The sequence below is a fragment of the Athene cunicularia genome, assembly GCF_003259725.1.
Source record: "Athene cunicularia isolate RWA chromosome 1 unlocalized genomic scaffold, athCun1 chr1_part1, whole genome shotgun sequence".
Taxonomy (NCBI): domain Eukaryota; kingdom Metazoa; phylum Chordata; class Aves; order Strigiformes; family Strigidae; genus Athene; species Athene cunicularia.
Window position 1 is genome coordinate 28,524,363 of NW_020799091.1, and position 16,546 is coordinate 28,540,908.

A 16,546-nucleotide genomic window follows, 5' to 3' on the forward strand; every position below is an offset into this window, starting at 1 on the left:
TCAGTTGGAAATCTAAGACAGCCTTGTCTAACTACACTTTTCCATTGAAATGCAGAGTTATCATGGGGAAGAAGTATTGAAAGACATTTTTAGGCTATTTGGTGCCCTTAAATTTGCCACAGTTATTAAGATTATTCAAATATAAAATTCTAATAGAATGAGTAACTTGAATGACCAGTCTTGCTAGTTGCATGCAATGACTTTTCAGGTTCTTCATTTATCAGTTCCCCACCTATCCAGTGTCCTCCTATTCCCCAGCAATCCAGTCCTATCACACTGAGCTTTTGCAGCAGGGTCAGATGGTCACAAGAATCAAACATTTAGCAAAATAATGGGTGGGTGGGAAGTGTAGTTCTCGTAGAAGCTGTAGTGCTAATGTCCTCTTACCTGTAAGGAGGACTTGCTTTGTTTAAAGTAGTATATATCATTAATGCTTGTAGATGTTAAATGGGAATTGTATCTCTGTTTACTGGAGTGAGTTGGCTAATCAAGTAGTAGACAGGAAGAAAAGTTTTCCTTACTCTCAAATCAACATAAGATAATTACATGAATACTGCTATGCAAACTGGTCGAGAACAGTGAAGCTAAGATAATGTTCTAAGCACTGAAACTATGTACTGTGTACATTCATGGTGTGAGGTGTGCTCAGTTAATTTACCAGTGTTTAGGCTTTAGCCTGTTCAGTATTTCCTTACATGGCTGATGAGGAGTGCTGATGTTTTCTGTGTACTGCTGGTTTTCACCAATACTTTTTAGCTCAGGGAAGTTTTGCCCTAACTCAAAGGGGAACGTGATAGCAGCAGTGAAGGTCAATAGCGAGGATAGGACATAGAAAGTATTTTAAAAGGCTAATTTTAGTTAGTGTGGGTGATCTCTCTAGGCTGCCAGCGGTCATCCAGTCCTTATTTTCTTTGAATTGCATTCTGACAGGACATGTCTTTTCTACTGATTGTAAAATCAACCTAGGGAGATTGCCTTCAGTAGGCTAAAATTACTCTTTTTCAGTCTTTTGATCTCTCTTAGCTAAGAGGTACAGCAGCGTTGTAGGGGATGAGTTCCCAGTATCTTTAAGGAGTTGAATGTTTATGGGCTTTAAGGAGCTTGAAGGAGCTGAAATGTTTATGGGCTGATTTTCCTTTACAGTGTTTAGGCTATAGATCCTAAATAGACTCAGTATCACTGTACTTCTTTGTTTCCTTTTGCCACAAACCCAATCTGTCTTGTTTGCATTGAGCTCCGACATCTTCTGTCACTCATGGTTCATTTTGGCCAGATAACTGGCATAGGTTACGTGTTTAGGTTGTAAATGTGATCATATAGGACTGTCTAACCTTTTACTGCTTCTTTTGGTGTGTGTATATGAACACCTGGGTCAGTGTTTTCTGCCTTTGGGATAATTATTGTGGTTTATGACAAAGCTTTCTGTAAGGTGTATAATCTTAAACAAAAGAAATCCCACAAAGAACTTGTGCATTTTACTAGGAAAGATAGAGTTAAAAATTATGCACATGGTTTTCCTTATCTTTTAATGAATAACTGCACTTTTAACCTAGAAACAACTGATTCCAAACCAGAATGCTACTTTCTTTACGTAAAAATAATTTTTATTTTTTTATTTGCAGACTATGAGAAGACACAGAAATGAAGTTACAATTGAATTGCGGAAGGTGAGTCGGCTTTGTTTTATCAACTCTGTTACTTTGCTAATTATGCTCTGGTGTCCTAGGTCAATATTTTGCCATAAGCTTTGTTTCGCGGCCCCAAATTTATTTAGAAAAGTTGTAAATTTGTAGATTACAAAGTGTGGATTCTGATGTTAGTTTTACTCTCCAATTTGTTAAGCTCAGTACAGCAGAACAGTACTGTTTTACTCCAGTGTATCGCTTGGAAATGATCCATATTCAGTTTCTGTACCAGTTCTCATATTATTACAGTGAAGCTGTCAGCTGTTCAAATGTTTAAAGTCTCCAAATGGGAAGAGGGAGAGAGTTAGCATTTAGGAAGTGTGGATGTTCTTTTATTTTGTTTTCTGGAAGTTACTGCTTCTGTGCTGTAGAGGGAGTTAATTTTAGGGTTAGATTTTGGTTATATTGGATAAATGCCAATATAGCTGGGAAGATAATGAGCATGAGAGGTGATCTAGTTCAGTGTTCTGCCTAAATACAGCATTTGTTACACCCTTGTCATTCATAACTTTCCTAATAGCCTTTCTAGGTACCTTAAAGGCTTGCTGCTGGAGGACATTTTCACAAACTAAACTACTCTTGGGCTATGTATGTAAAGAGAAGGGATAAACTTTTATCTGCTTTTGGGTACCTTCAATTTGGGTACCTTCAATTGAGGACTGATACTGGCCCCTTTAGTTTTGTCCTGTTGAGGCAAATTCAGTTCTTTACCCTTGAACATTCTGTTTCCTGGATTTGACTTGTTGCTGCTCCTCAAATCCAAATTGCCTGTATCTTTCTGCAAGTGCGGAGGTCTGGAAGGATGCAGACCACAGCTGAGATTTAAATAGGACAGTGAAAAACAATTCTTAACACAGTATTCCTATTTATATTGAGTATGTTGTTGACAGGCACTCAGTCTGTGATTCATTATATTCTTTGGGCACTTCCTACAGTACAGCGAAGTGCAAGAGTAGTTGTTTATGTTCTCTAGTTCAATAGTTAAATAAATGCTGAAGCTTTAAACATGATTGCTGCTTGTCTTTTGAATTGCATCTTTTTTCCCAGATTTTCTTGAGCTTGAATTCCCATTCTGATCCCAAATATCCCTCAGGGCCTCCCCAGCTTGGTATCACCTATGTTTTCTAATATTTTCATTAATAACTTGATGGAAGTGTGTGCTCTGAATATTCTACATAGAGGCCAAGCTCCTTTGGGGCTCCCATCTGATGCATGTCTGCAGTTTGCCAGTTGAAGCACTGACAGTCTGAGTGGTGCTTGCTAAGGAGCAAAATTGGGGACCCACCCAATTTCATATAATTTTTTTCATTATTTGCAAACAAAGACAAAAGTCTTGCTAAATTCCAAGTGAAGGGTTTGTAAATATGTTATGCTGATAGAAATTAGCTTGACTTGTTTTTGAGAAATTTTGTCTGCACTTATCACCTGATTGTGTAGGAGCTACCAAAAATCTTATAGTCTAGTATTTTCTTGGGATCTTTTTGTTCTTAAAAAAAGAGACTTTGTTTTCAGGTCTTATAGAAAAATTTATGTATCTCATTACAATATGAAAATTAAATATTTCTAAGATTCATCCTGAGGCTATAAGAATTAGTTGAAGAAACCCAGATGATTGGGGAAAAAAAACCCGTAGTACTTACATGAGCATGATCTGTCATCTAAAAATTGTTTAATTCTTTCATATTTTCCTCATCAAAGAAACTAACTGAAGATGTCTGAATGTGTTGTGTAGCTTAAGCTGGCTGTGGCCTCATCAGTACTGGCAGATGACTGAGGTGTGGAGAGAACTACTTTTACATACAGTGGCAGGTACCAAGTGAAAAATAAAATTAGCCAGTTTTTGCTTAAGATGAGGTTCAGGTAATTTTGGTATCTGAATTATCAGCAGTTGAAGTTTATGTTGACATGTTAGAGGCCCTCTCTGTTCAGAACTAGTATGTTGACTCAGTGTAAAACTCACTGTATAACTGGAATCCATACTGGGAAGAGTCATTTGTAGCACTTGGGCGACCTGTGCCTGCTAGCAAAGCAGTGCTGTAAAAGATGGCTTAGCTAATGCAGCATATCCTCATACATCTCATTAAATCGAGACTACATGTGAGCATTACAATGCTGTCTTTGGAGAGGGATTTGCAGTGCAAAGTGAGAATTTCAATTTTAATTTAATTCTCAAAATTGGTTTTTGTAACAGGTCACAATTTCAAGGCCATTTTATTACAGAAGCATGGTGGGGAATAAGTCATACACTTAAGACAAGACAATGGATTGTTCTGTGGAAGGAATCTTGCATGTGCCAGTAGTATGTAAGTGAAAACGGGGAAGAGGAAGCCTATGAGCTGCTCGTGACTTTTCACTGAAAACTGCGCATGCAGAGATTGGTTACACGTTTACAGAAGCCTAAGCACTGGATGTAGGTCAGACTGTAAATCAAGAGTGAACAGCAGCTGCAGAACTCTTAAACGCAGGAAGTTGTGTTCTTCTGGAGTGTTTGCTGAACATCTTCCACTGCAGAGAGCAGAAGAAATCTGTTTTAATAAGAGACTCAGCATATGTCAAGTTGTTGGTTTGCAGCAACTGAACTGGTGCTGGCTGTCAACTGGTTTGCTGTGGGAACTGTCAGATGTGAAGTCATTGCTTCTGGTACAGAATAGGGGGTGAAATGTAAATGGATATATTATATTAAGCTCCAGCAGTGGAAGGAATAAGATGTGATATCATTGCTTCAGTCTTCATCTACAGTTGGCATTGCTACCCTAGCATGAGTGTGCCAAATGCAGGATATTTGTGTTGCCATAACCTTAGTAATCCACCAGTGCCTCTTCAAAACAAAGGGGTATCTTCCCTTTGTCTCATCTATCCCAGTACTGAGTGTACACCTGGCTTTTGAAGAAAACAGGCAAATTGAGCGTATTCTTGATCTGTACAGTTGAAGCACTACACAGTCACGGGTCTGTCTCTTGAATCATTGTGTGTGTAAGAAATGAATGGATCTGATGAAGTTGCTTACATCTCTGTTTTGTAAGATGGAATAAATCAAAAAAATCACAGCTTTGAACAGTAGTAAACAATTTCTGCATGCTTTAGTGAGGTGTTTATTCTTTTGAGATCAGACATCAAGGTGCATTTGCAACACATTCTGTGTTTCAAGAATATATTATCTCTATTCACTATCTTCACACCACAGCTCTCATTCAGAAGGAAGCTTTATGGGTTTTTTACTTGTTTTTTCTTTTCCCAATTGCTTATTTGTTTAGGAATTAAGCTAACAAAGCTATCTCTGACATAAAAGGGTAGCCATTGTCTGGCAGAATCCTAGGCATGGGTTGGCACTGTGAGCCAGTCAGATGACACTCCTAATGGTCAGGTGCCCTTTCCTGATTACATACTGGCCTGGCTGAACATGTTTTACATGTTTTGGAAATGGACCTATTACATTTCAGGGAAAATGGTCTTGATGTCTGGCTATATTGTTAATGCAGCAATGGGCCTAAGAGCTTAAAAAGTAGCCATCTCTTACAAGACAGACAAGATAACCATGTCAGTTGTGATGATGGAGATGTGTTTTAGGATTTAGAATTTAAACTTCTCAGTGTGTTGTCTTGATGAAGTCTGATTTAGAATGTTTGTCACTTAATTTCAGCATTGCAGAAACCTGCAGGCTGGTCTGTTAGCACCAGGGACCATGGAATTAATTGACTAAACTTAGCTGATTAATCTCACTCTAAAAGGGAGTGGAGTGGATGAGTAATGGTTAGGATTCAGTTTAAGGTTCCATATCTAAATGGAACTGGTAACTTCATTGCTGTGAGAGATTCTTTGGTTCTAAGTGCTTGGCTTTCTATGAGGAGGAAGCTTGATTTGGGCCACTTGTATGCTTTAAGAAAGATAGTACTTAGCCGGGTCAGTGCTTTGGTCATTGAGTTAGATGCCACCCTTCAAAGGAGGCCTTAACATGCCTAATCTCAGCAGAAACAGGATCCTGTTGTCTTTTAAGACCTGCTAACTGAAATCCTAAGAACTTCTAGGATCTCACACAAGGTTTATTTTTTACTTTCTTGGCAAACTCAGCTGCCTCTGAGAGCTCATAGACATGAGCTCATGAAAGCTCTAATTGCCAATTAAGCTTGATGCAAGGCAAAGCAATTATTTACTAAACAAGTGGTGGATTAAAGAGCCATGGGCATATGTCTCTTTTACTTGTTTCTCTGGTATACTGTATTTCTTGTCCCTACTCTAATCTTTCTTAAATAAGATTGCTTATGTCCACAGTAACTCCTAAATAAAGTAGTGAAGTGAGCCTTGAAGAAAGGAGTCTCTTTTCATGTTGCTGGGAGAACTAGGGTGTGAATAATCTTTTTCTGATTCTTGGGAAGTCCAAGAATGCAAAAGAAAAAAAAAATCCACATTTGTAGGTTCAGAATAGTAAAACTTGCTTCTGTTATGCATCTTTTCCAGTTCAATGTGAATATATAGCTTTACATTCACAGTAAAGTATGGGGTTTTTAGGTGTAAGTCTACCAACTTCAAGGAAACGCCTACAATCACAGGGAGACGGAAGCACTATTAGTGTGTTCTTTTGGAGGCTTCCCTATCCAGGGTTAGTACCACAGATTCTTGGGAAAGAACTTGCATCTACCCTGCCTTGACTAATTCCTTTAGAAAAAGACCCTTGGAGGAAAATTAAATTGCTGATGTGTTCTCCTGGAGACTTAGTTGAAAGGGGCTATGAAGAAATTCCTTGGAGGCTTGTTTGAATTTTAGTACGTTTAATAAGAACATGCCTTTGCCTAACAGGCCTCAATCTTTGCAGTCTGTGCTTGGGGCTGTTTGGCCACACTGTGGTGTACACGTCTCCTTATTTTTTTAAGTCAGCCTGCTCATCTTCCGAGAAGTATATGCGCTGCCCAAACAGCAACACTGATTGCTGTCCGTTATCACGAAGGTGAGTTAGCAGAACTCAGATGTAGAAAAGTTGCCTTTGTCTTCTAACTGCATATTTGTACCTATGCTTGTTATCTGAAGAACAGATGGAATCTGTTTGACTGCCTTTGGATGCAAGTGCCCTAGTTCACTAAGCATGTAGGATATAATTTTGATATCCATAGATTCTAGGATGTTCAGATTGATCTGTCAGCCTTTTTACAGGTTTACAGGGTTTTTTTTAAAATCTCCTAGATGTTAATGAGTTCTAAGACAGTGAGTAGAGCCAACTAATGGTCCTTTCCCAACGATTAAAGAAATGGAATCTTTCCTCAGGTTCATAGCTGTACTGGAAATTCACTCAGGCTAGATAGCCCACCTAAGAAAACTTTCATTAAGAGGATATTCAGTAGAGGTTTTCAGAGCATCCATTTAACAGGATGAGGTTGGAGTGATAGGCGTTTTCTTTACCTTCATGATGGTCTGTAGCAGGTGTTCTCACCCCTCAAAAAACTAAATTGGAGATTACATGTAAGTGAAATCTAGAAGTTCATCTCAGTCTGTCAAAACAGTGGTAGCTTAAAAAGGATGTCCAGACAACCTGAATCTTAACTGCATCACTGGCCTGATCCTTTAGTCTTTCCTAGGATGTAAGAGCAGAGGAAAGAGCTGTGTATTGTCATCTGTGAGTATAGCTAATGATGGCTGGTACTCCATTTCTTAATGTTGAGTTTTTTCTTGAAGTTCAATTTGTCCTCAGAGGACTTACACATAAATATCTTAAGTTTCATGCCAAAAAATCTTTCATCCTACTAGCTGTTGAGTTTCTACCTTTCCATGACTTGAAGCTGCATTTCATAATGGTGTTTGTTACCCAAGGGCAAAGATTGTTCTTGTTTATTTCTTTTCCCTTTTGATGTCGAAGCTTCCCAATGGAGTTGAGACTCTTCATAGAGTTTTCCCATGTGTCAAATGCTGTAAAGCATTTATACCTTTAAATTTAATACCTTTCATAGTTCCATTAGAGTATCGTATTGGCCATGTCCTGTAGTACAGAGTGGAATGCCGCACAGAGCTTGGTGGACATACTCTACCCACAAGGATTTTTCTTCTATTAATCATGTTGTCTTTAAAACTTGTTTGCACTGATAGGCAGCGCAGATTTTTTTAATCCTGTGGCCATCTTCCAAGAAGGTAAACAAGAAGTACCAGGCTCTGCAGGATTTGCATATTTACTGTTCATGCAGCCTGACCTTCCCACTGCTGGTGAAACAAACAATGGGTATGTCATTAAAAACTCTTAACAGATCATCGCACTTGGACAAGAAAGTGCACTCGTGGTATCATTACTGTTGTTTCTAATCATTTGGCATTTTTGCCTGGCATGTATGTCCACATACCTTTGTTTGTACAGAAGCCTCTGTAGATTGTTGTAGTGGGATCTCTACCAGAATGTTGGAGTGCTTGTAACCAGCAGTCAGCTACTGTTTATAAACTTTCAGACTTCATTGTACATAGCAGGCATGGTTCAGGCAGTGGCTGAGGATCTTCCCTTTTGAAGGAGACCTGCTTAGTTTTGTTGGTGACAGGGTCTTACCCTTCATCAGGGATTCCAGTCTGATGCCTCTCCCTTTGAAAGGACTGTCTCACCAGGCTTTGAACAAGATGTCTTTATCCAGGTATGCTCATTTATCTTCGTTTTCACCCCAGGAGCCTGCAGAAGAGGCTGCTGGTACTGTGACTTAGGCAAAAGCCTTTGAGTTTGTCACAGTACGACAAAATGCAAGCATTTGAAGGTCGCCAAGCTGCAAATCACATTCTTTTACCTTATGCAGGGGAGTGATTGGTCTGTCAGATTACTGCATACAGTAGTTCAGCTGTCTAGGAATTGGATGCTATTGCAAATGGACAGAGCTGTTTCAGATAGTCTTAGAGCCACTTTTTAGGACTGGAAGGTTTCATGAACGCTTTGACTTTATAAGAAATGCTAATAAGAATAGCTTTTCTTTTAGTATGAAATTTTTAGTGCTTCTCAATAAGTATTAGCCTTTCCGCTTCAGGCTGCTGTGGAAGCTCCTTTATATATCTTCTTGACAGTTGTTTTTCAGCCCAACTATCTGCAAACAGTGAGTAGCTACAGGAACATTCTTGCTTGCTCTTACTTTCTCTGGAGCACATTGTGCCACATTACTGACAGGCTGAAGATGTTGCCTGCATTCACAGAAATTCTAGTGTCAACCTGCAGACAGTTATGTCCTATTAAGTTCAGCCCACTCTCTTAAGGAGGGTAGAATATCTTGGCATTAGCATATAGACACTTAACTGATACTTATTTTGGTTAACATTAACGTTAGGAAGCGTTCTCTTAGGCATACTCACGTTGCCAAAGGAATTGAATAGTTGTGTATACAGGTTTAAAAGGCTGTCTAAGGAGCTATTAACTTGCTTGCTGGAATGGGAGAGAACTAGATTCTTGATTAGCTCAGTTATGATGTATATTATGGCCATCTTTAATGTAATGGAAAGGCTTTGCAGTGTTATTCAACATGTTCAGTCTTAACATGCTAAGATTTCTAATTAGTCTGATGCAGTTTTGCTCTTGTCGAGAGGCCCTGTCCCATAGTGGAATTTAAACCTGTATGTGTTTGACAGGCCAGAATTTGAAACATTTTTCATTACCATCTTCACCACTGGTGGCCTCCCAGTGGGATATCTTCATTTCCAATAGCCACAGGACAGTTAGTTGGAGCTCTGTTTTATTTCACCTCTCAGCATGCTGCTGCCATTAGGAGAACAGTCTTTCTGTGTCTGTTCATCTAGGGATTCACAGGACTGTTCTCCAGGTAAATGGAGTTTTTGTGAGGACTACTGTTTGGAGATACCCACTGCATCAGTGTACACATGGACAGTTGCTTGAAGGAGAGAGACAACCTGCCCTCCTTTCCTCTTCCTCCAAGTTAGAAAGGTTTCGCTTACAACCTGCCCTCCTTTCCTCTTCCTCCAAGTTAGAAAGGTTTCTAGGGAAAAAAAAAAAAAAAAAAAAAAAAAAAAGTGTTCATCATCAGTTCTGTGGCTGCAAGCAGAGAGAATTTGGGCATGCCTCTCTAAATACTACTCAAGCAAATTATTTCAGCTAAAAGTACTTGTATAGAAATGCTCACTGTGAATAAACATGAAGTGTGAATTGAATAATGGTTACAGGCAGGTAGTCTTTCTGAAGTTCTTTGAGTGAAGTGGCATGGAATAATTCACTACTTTGTCCCCTGACATGCTCTAGACTTACTGCCTGGTGTTTGTGAAAGGTGATTTTCCAGCTGTTCAGCTGCTGAAGGCCATGCAACTTGCTCCTGCCATTCTGTGAGGATGCTGTTCAGCTACACACAGTGGGACTCTCGCTTTGTTCCAGCTATATTCTCTCAGTTGTAGTGGGAGGTTGGACTAGATGCCCTTTAATGGTCCCTTCCAGCCCAAACCATTTTATGATTCACTGCTGTATTCCAGCCTCTGCCGTCCTGGTATTTCAGAATGTTTGAGAGACAATCTCAAGATACATCTTCACTCTTGCTCTCTGGAGTAACTGGGTATCATAGCTTTTATGTTACACTCTAGTAGAGGCATAACCCTGACAAACACCGATCGCTCAGAATGATGTAATTGTATATGTTGAGACACACATCTACAGAGGGGTACACGTTCAGTACCACAGTTGTTGCAGTATGACTTGGCTTTTTTGCATCCAAAAACTTACAGATCTTCCAAGCTAGAAAATGCATGATGTGGTTTCAACTGTTTCTGGTTAATGTCTTTTTGGGAGGAAAAATATTGAGGGTGGAAATAATGTGCATGATAAATGCTGCCCACATATATGTGAACATCTAATATTTTTTCCATTTCAATAATGTGATCTTCATTCCAAGTAGATGCCATCTATTTAATGTCAACACAGTTGGAAGACTTTTGCCTTATTTAAGTTTCCATTTACAATAGCAGTGAAGTAATGACTTTAAATGGCTGTTTCATACCCTCTGCATTTTGGATGGATTTCAGTCAAAGCTCTCTGAGGTACATCCTTTGTGGGGAGCAGTGTGGAATAGCAGTGTATCAGTTTCTCTTCCCAAATGTGGGGACAGTTTCTTAAGGTCAGAGGATTCAGTGGTGGTGGGAGTCTATAATGTGGTATGAAACACCTAAACGAGAGAATTTAGTGTTTGAGCTCTTAAAAAGCTTTATCTTTTTTTTTTATTATTATTGACAGAAGAAACCTGAAAATAACAAATGAATGTGACTTTTCCTAACTAGAATTTCCTTTTCAGTAAGTTAAATAAAAATGATCTGTTTGCTAAATTCTTGAGTGTTCTAGATATTTCATAATTTTTAAAATAAAAGGAGATCTGTAAGAGGCCTGGATCTAAAAGGCTTTCCTACAGAAATTTATAAGTAAAGATTACCTGTGTTTACTGCAAGATGTTGCAAAACACATAGTTGAGCCCCACTGATACAGAATCACTTGTTTGAAAAACAAGTAGGTATCACCGGATGAATCAATGTGGATAACAATTCTTACATCAAACTTATTTTAGAAGAACCCAGCAAAGCTCTTCCCCTGAGTTTTCTGAGCATGAGATGTAGAAAATCCAGCCAAATATTTTAGGAGGAGCAGGATTGGAAAACCCTGCCTTGTACCACAGTAGTTTACCCTTCCCAGTAAATGATTTAATATGAAACACTTAACTTGCTGCAGCAGACAGTTCTGCACTAAGGCCCTAGTTCCTTCAGGCTGCACCTTTTCTGAAGACAGGGAGTGTCTGCTGGACCAACATCTACCACCCTCCTAACTAAATACGTCTCCCTGTTCATTCATGCATGTGTAGACTTGCTCACCACCATGATCTGTGATGATACCTCTGGTAGGAAGAGGACAGTTAGCTGAAGACATCAGGACCTTCCTCCAGCTTCAGTTCCTTCTCCCAGTATTGCCTTGTTTATCGTAACAGCACAGCTGATCCTGTAGGAGCCGTTCATCTGAGGCAGGGAGGAACTGCGTCCTCTGCAGGTGGATGTGCATTATAGCTTTGCACTGGGGAGGAAAGCTGTCGTGATCATGGAGCGGGCCTCTGGAAGCTGGGTCCGGTCTCTGCACTTGCCAAAGTATAGGCTATGGTTTAGACAAACAGTAGGAGAAGGAATTCTACTTGAGCAAAGCCAGATTGACTGGGGTTGAATGATGCTTGCTTTGCTTAAATGGCAGGGCCAAGTACTTGGTGTGAAGAATAAGAGAAATACATCATAGATCTTTATGGTGAATCCATCCATCAATGTGTACCTGCCTGATGCAGTTTGTCTGCATAACAGTCTTTTCTCAGTGTTTAACTGCCTGCTTGTTTCCATTTTCCTTCTCTCTAAAAACACTTGACAAGAAAATACCTTTAGTACTTGTCTGTCTGGATCTGCTTCGAATGTGCTGTTGTTTCTGTACATCTAATCTAGGTGATCTTATGCACTCTCTGAGGATTGTTTCTGTACTTAGACTTGACAAAAATTAAACTATGTGAAGTTTGTGAAATGCTGTCTTCTGCATTAAAGGGTTATTTAAATTTGGTGCTTGTTTTAGTATTCTCTTATCTCAAAAAACTTATTGATATATTGCTTGGGAACCTCTCAGTCTGGTGCTGGAAAAGTTGTGTTTAATTCTTTTTAAAATATCTAAAAAGTAAGCAAGTCCCAGAAATTTTTGATCTGAAGTTGCTGGTTTTCCTTAACATAAAATAATGGAGCCTCCTTCAAAACATGATTATATTTAGAGGGGTTTTTGTATATTATAAGCAAGGCATGATGTAATGTAGTCTCTAGTCAGTACTGTTTGGTTATCAGATAATTTTTTGGAGACTGAAAAGCTTGCTTTTCCTTGTTAGTATAATAGATTTATTTCAGGTATTACAGCTGTTTGTAACACCTTTTCAGTGTTTTGCCTCATTAGAAATTGAAATCTTAATATGCTTATTAGGGAAGGAAAAACCCACCAAACAAAAAACAAACAAACAAAACAAGACTCCAAAAGATACTCAGATATACATGCTGCATCGTCATCTTCCATTGCTCTATCTTTGTACCTATAGACATACCGAACAAAAGATAAAAGTCTAAAATTTAGAGCAGACCACTTCATACTTTTGGAATAATACTTCTGATACATTTTAAATTTGTTAAAAAGTTCATTTAGATACAGTTACCGTTGATGATTTGATTCCTTTTTTTTTTAAATTAGGAGTTTAGGTGTTCAAATATTCCAATTAAGCCAGGTAGAAATGTTAAATGAGTACTTTTCCACTGAAAAGGTAATTTTTTCTTCAGTAATTTGTTAAAGGAGCTAAGGCTGAAGGGTGCTTTGTTTTAAGTCAGAAATTAGGCTAACAGTGTGAGTAGGAAATCTTACAAGTGTCAGTGTACATGGAACATGCTCCTTTATACACAAGATAAAAGTACATGTAGCCAGGGAACTTTGAAGTAGATTTATCTGAAAACTAATCTTACACTGGAAAATACTTTACACTGAAACACTGTTATGTGTGGCTAAATATTAATGTCATACAGATCTATGTGTATTGTAAATGTCTGTAGAAAATTGGTCCCCAGACTGTAAGTTTGAAATTCATTCAAACATCATGGAATGTCAGAGTTCTGTCTGTGATTAGCAAGCTGCTAGATTCTTAGTGCTGAAATACTGTAAATTCTATTTGCAGTTATAAATGCTTTTTAAAAAAAGCAACCTTACCTAAACTTTTATTTGAAAGGGGCCCTTGTGTTGTCACCCTGTACTAATAAGTGTTAAGTGTCTTTTTTTTAATCATTCCTTTACAGAACAAAAGAGATGAACATCTTTTGAAAAAAAGAAATGTTCCTCAAGAGGAAAGTTTAGAAGACTCTGATGTTGATGCTGACTTCAAAGCAGTAAGTTCCTTGATTCTGGAATTATTTTTAAAACTTTGGTGGTGTCTCAAAAGAATGTTATATTTTTATTTTAACACTGGAAGTCTTGCAGTTATTTGAAAGCAAAATTATGAACCAATACACTACTAAAATTAGTTTGATTATATTAAATGCTTAAAAGGAATATAATTTAGCAACAAAATGACTAAAACTTCTTTTTTTTCTTTTCAAGCAAAATGTGACTCTAGAAGCTATACTTCAGGTATGTCATATTTAACTTTTTTTAATTAGAAATGCATTTTCTGTGCAGTTTTATTTTTTACTGTGTTGTTTTTTTTTCTTTTCAGAATGCCACAAGTGACAACCCAGTGATCCAACTGAGTGCTGTCCAAGCTGCAAGGTAAAAATAAAGGCACAGAAATATATTTCCTACACATTTTTCTTTATGAATGTTACTTATTTTACTTTTACATTTAATTTCACAGAAAACTCCTATCCAGTGACAGAAATCCACCTATTGATGACTTAATAAAATCAGGAATTTTACCAATCCTGGTAAAATGCCTAGAAAGGGATGATAAGTAAGTATACTTTTTAAAATGTTGACCTTTATTGAAAATCAGCATCCCAAAAAGATCTCATTATTTCAAATGAAACTGAGTATTCATAGCACCATATAACCTGACACTTTCCATTATGATAAACCATAAATTCTCCAGAAGTATTTATTCTGCCACTGAAATGTTATTTTAATTTTTGGAGCTTGCATGAGCATATCCAGCTAATGGAGAAGACCTTACTGAATTTCTCACTAGTTTTGAATATTTCAGACTTTTCTACTAACTGTTTTTAAGAAGCCTGTCTCAGGTTTACTGGTATTTGTGTGAAGGCACAGAACATGCCTGGTTGTGAACAGGCATCTTCTCTTTGCCAGAATACACTTGTTGCCTTTTTCATAAAGGTTCTAGCTTCTTTCATTCTCACTGCAAGGTGGGTTTCCTTCTAGCTCTGTGGTGCTCCTTCATGTGATGGTACAACACAGTGAGCATGCTCTCTATCATGGTTCTTTGTTGGAAAACAAGAGCCTCAGTAAAAGAGATAAAGAACATTGAGCATGTAGTTGCAAGAATTTAATGGCATGTAAGAAAAATGCCATGTTCCACAATCTGCGAGCCTGTTATTCAGGTAGATGGGGATTAACCCATTTGAGGTAAATGTTTTAGCCTACCTTTGGTCTCTGGCAGCCATAAATGTATTTACAGTATTTCCATTTTGAAGGTTATTTCTGTAGTCACAAGGGCTAGAAACTTCAAAAATGCAAATTGGCATTTTAGGTATAATTTGGTGGTTGCAAAAACATGAAGTGTGAGTAGCTTTGTTTCTAGCTTGTTTAACAAAACAAGTTGCTTAGAAGGCAGCTTGCAATAATATTGAAATCAGGCTAGCATTTTAAAATGGGTCATGAATGCCTGCTCTAGAAGTAGATGATTCAGTGCTGTGAAAGTTCTTTTAATTTGAATTTTCTGTCTAGTTATTTTTATGATTTACCCTTGTAAATGTTTAATAAACCTTTTGAAATTGAACTCAATATTTTCTTAGCAGTCATTTTAATTGAGATTACCTCTACTAAATATTATATAGCAAACTCTGCAGACTTCGTATAACAGATTGTTAAAGCTATTTTTCAGTTATAACATGAAAGCTTATCACAAGAGGAAGAAAAGGACCAATTTTAATGCATTTGATCCTAGAATGTAAAGGTTTATAGGTAGTTGCTGACAGGTACTATTTGTTTTTACAAATCCTTATTTACATATCTTGGGCTCTCCTATCTAATTCTTTCTAATGCCATCCCCAATAAAACCTTAAAGTGCTTTGGAAACTAATGCACAAAAAAAGCTTAAAGGAAATGAGTGCTATGACTATATTTAAAACATAATTGATAAAGACCCAAAAAAGCATGGAAATGAAAAATAGTCACCTAACAGTAAATACTGTCTGCTCCTCCCAAAGCCAGACACCTTGCTGTTAATGCTAACCACCATAAGCTGTAAGCTTTTTTAGAACTCTTAATCTTTAGCATTTGCTTGAACAACAGTTTTCACACAAACTTTTTACTAAACTGCTGTTGGCATAGACAACAGTTGACAGACATCTTAGAAGAGATGTTCCCCCTGCTTTCATAATATTTGTAACTAATATGCGTTAAATAAATCAGTTTTAACACAAATATGATGCTGTCTTTTGATACTGATGCTAGATTTTTCCCATGTCTGTGATGGAGCAGAAAAATATCTTTATCCCAGTATACAAGCTTACACTTGATCTGGGATGTAATGTTAGAAGGACCAAGTTTCTAGTAGTTATGGTCAGACATGGTTAATTTATTGAGAACTACTAACAGTAACAAAAACAGTTGCACACTTTTCACTAAACATAAATGGTGTTTGTATCAGCTGGGTGTGAAGAGGTCTGTTACCCATTAGAGAGGCATAATTAAATTTTACTATGAGGGGTGCTAGAAATCTTTCATAGAGGAGATAATTAGTTGACTGTAATAGCAGTCAGCTTCACTGGTTGGTATGTGCTTCAAGAAGTATTACTGCTTTTATGGCTTTTTTTATTACTAATGTGAAGTCAGAATGATGGGTGGTTTACAAAAGGTCATAGAATGTAAAATCTTTTATTTCTTATAGCTTTTCTTCTGAAATGTTCAGGCTTAGAGGTTGTTTTCTAAAAAAAACTTTCAGCTCAGTGACATTGCTTAAATGTAGGGTGTCTAAAAGTGGATACAACTAGTAATACTGAAATGAACCATAAAATAATCTGCAGATCATGTTTCAACTTATTACTATAAAATTATTTCATTGCAGTCCTTCATTACAATTTGAAGCTGCATGGGCATTGACTAACATAGCATCAGGCACTTCTGCGCAGACTCAAGCTGTTGTACAGTCTAGTAAGTATTAGAATTTGGTTTTTTGTGGGTGGCGATATTGTGGATAAAAGGGAAA

General features: G+C 37.6%; 1 protein-coding gene across 1 annotated transcript in view; it reads left to right on the plus strand.

The window, feature by feature from the left end:
* The first annotated feature begins 1,546 nt into the window (after positions 1-1,546).
* The window catches only part of KPNA3 (karyopherin subunit alpha 3), a 32,088-nt gene continuing 17,088 nt past the window's right edge, over positions 1,547-16,546 (plus strand). The window contains exons 1-6 of the mRNA XM_026848751.1: positions 1,547-1,667; positions 13,464-13,553; positions 13,765-13,794; positions 13,880-13,932; positions 14,018-14,113; positions 16,406-16,491. Of these exons, the coding sequence (XP_026704552.1) occupies positions 1,626-1,667; positions 13,464-13,553; positions 13,765-13,794; positions 13,880-13,932; positions 14,018-14,113; positions 16,406-16,491 (397 nt within the window). The 5' untranslated portion in view covers positions 1,547-1,625. The remainder of the gene's footprint in view (positions 1,668-13,463; positions 13,554-13,764; positions 13,795-13,879; positions 13,933-14,017; positions 14,114-16,405; positions 16,492-16,546) is intronic.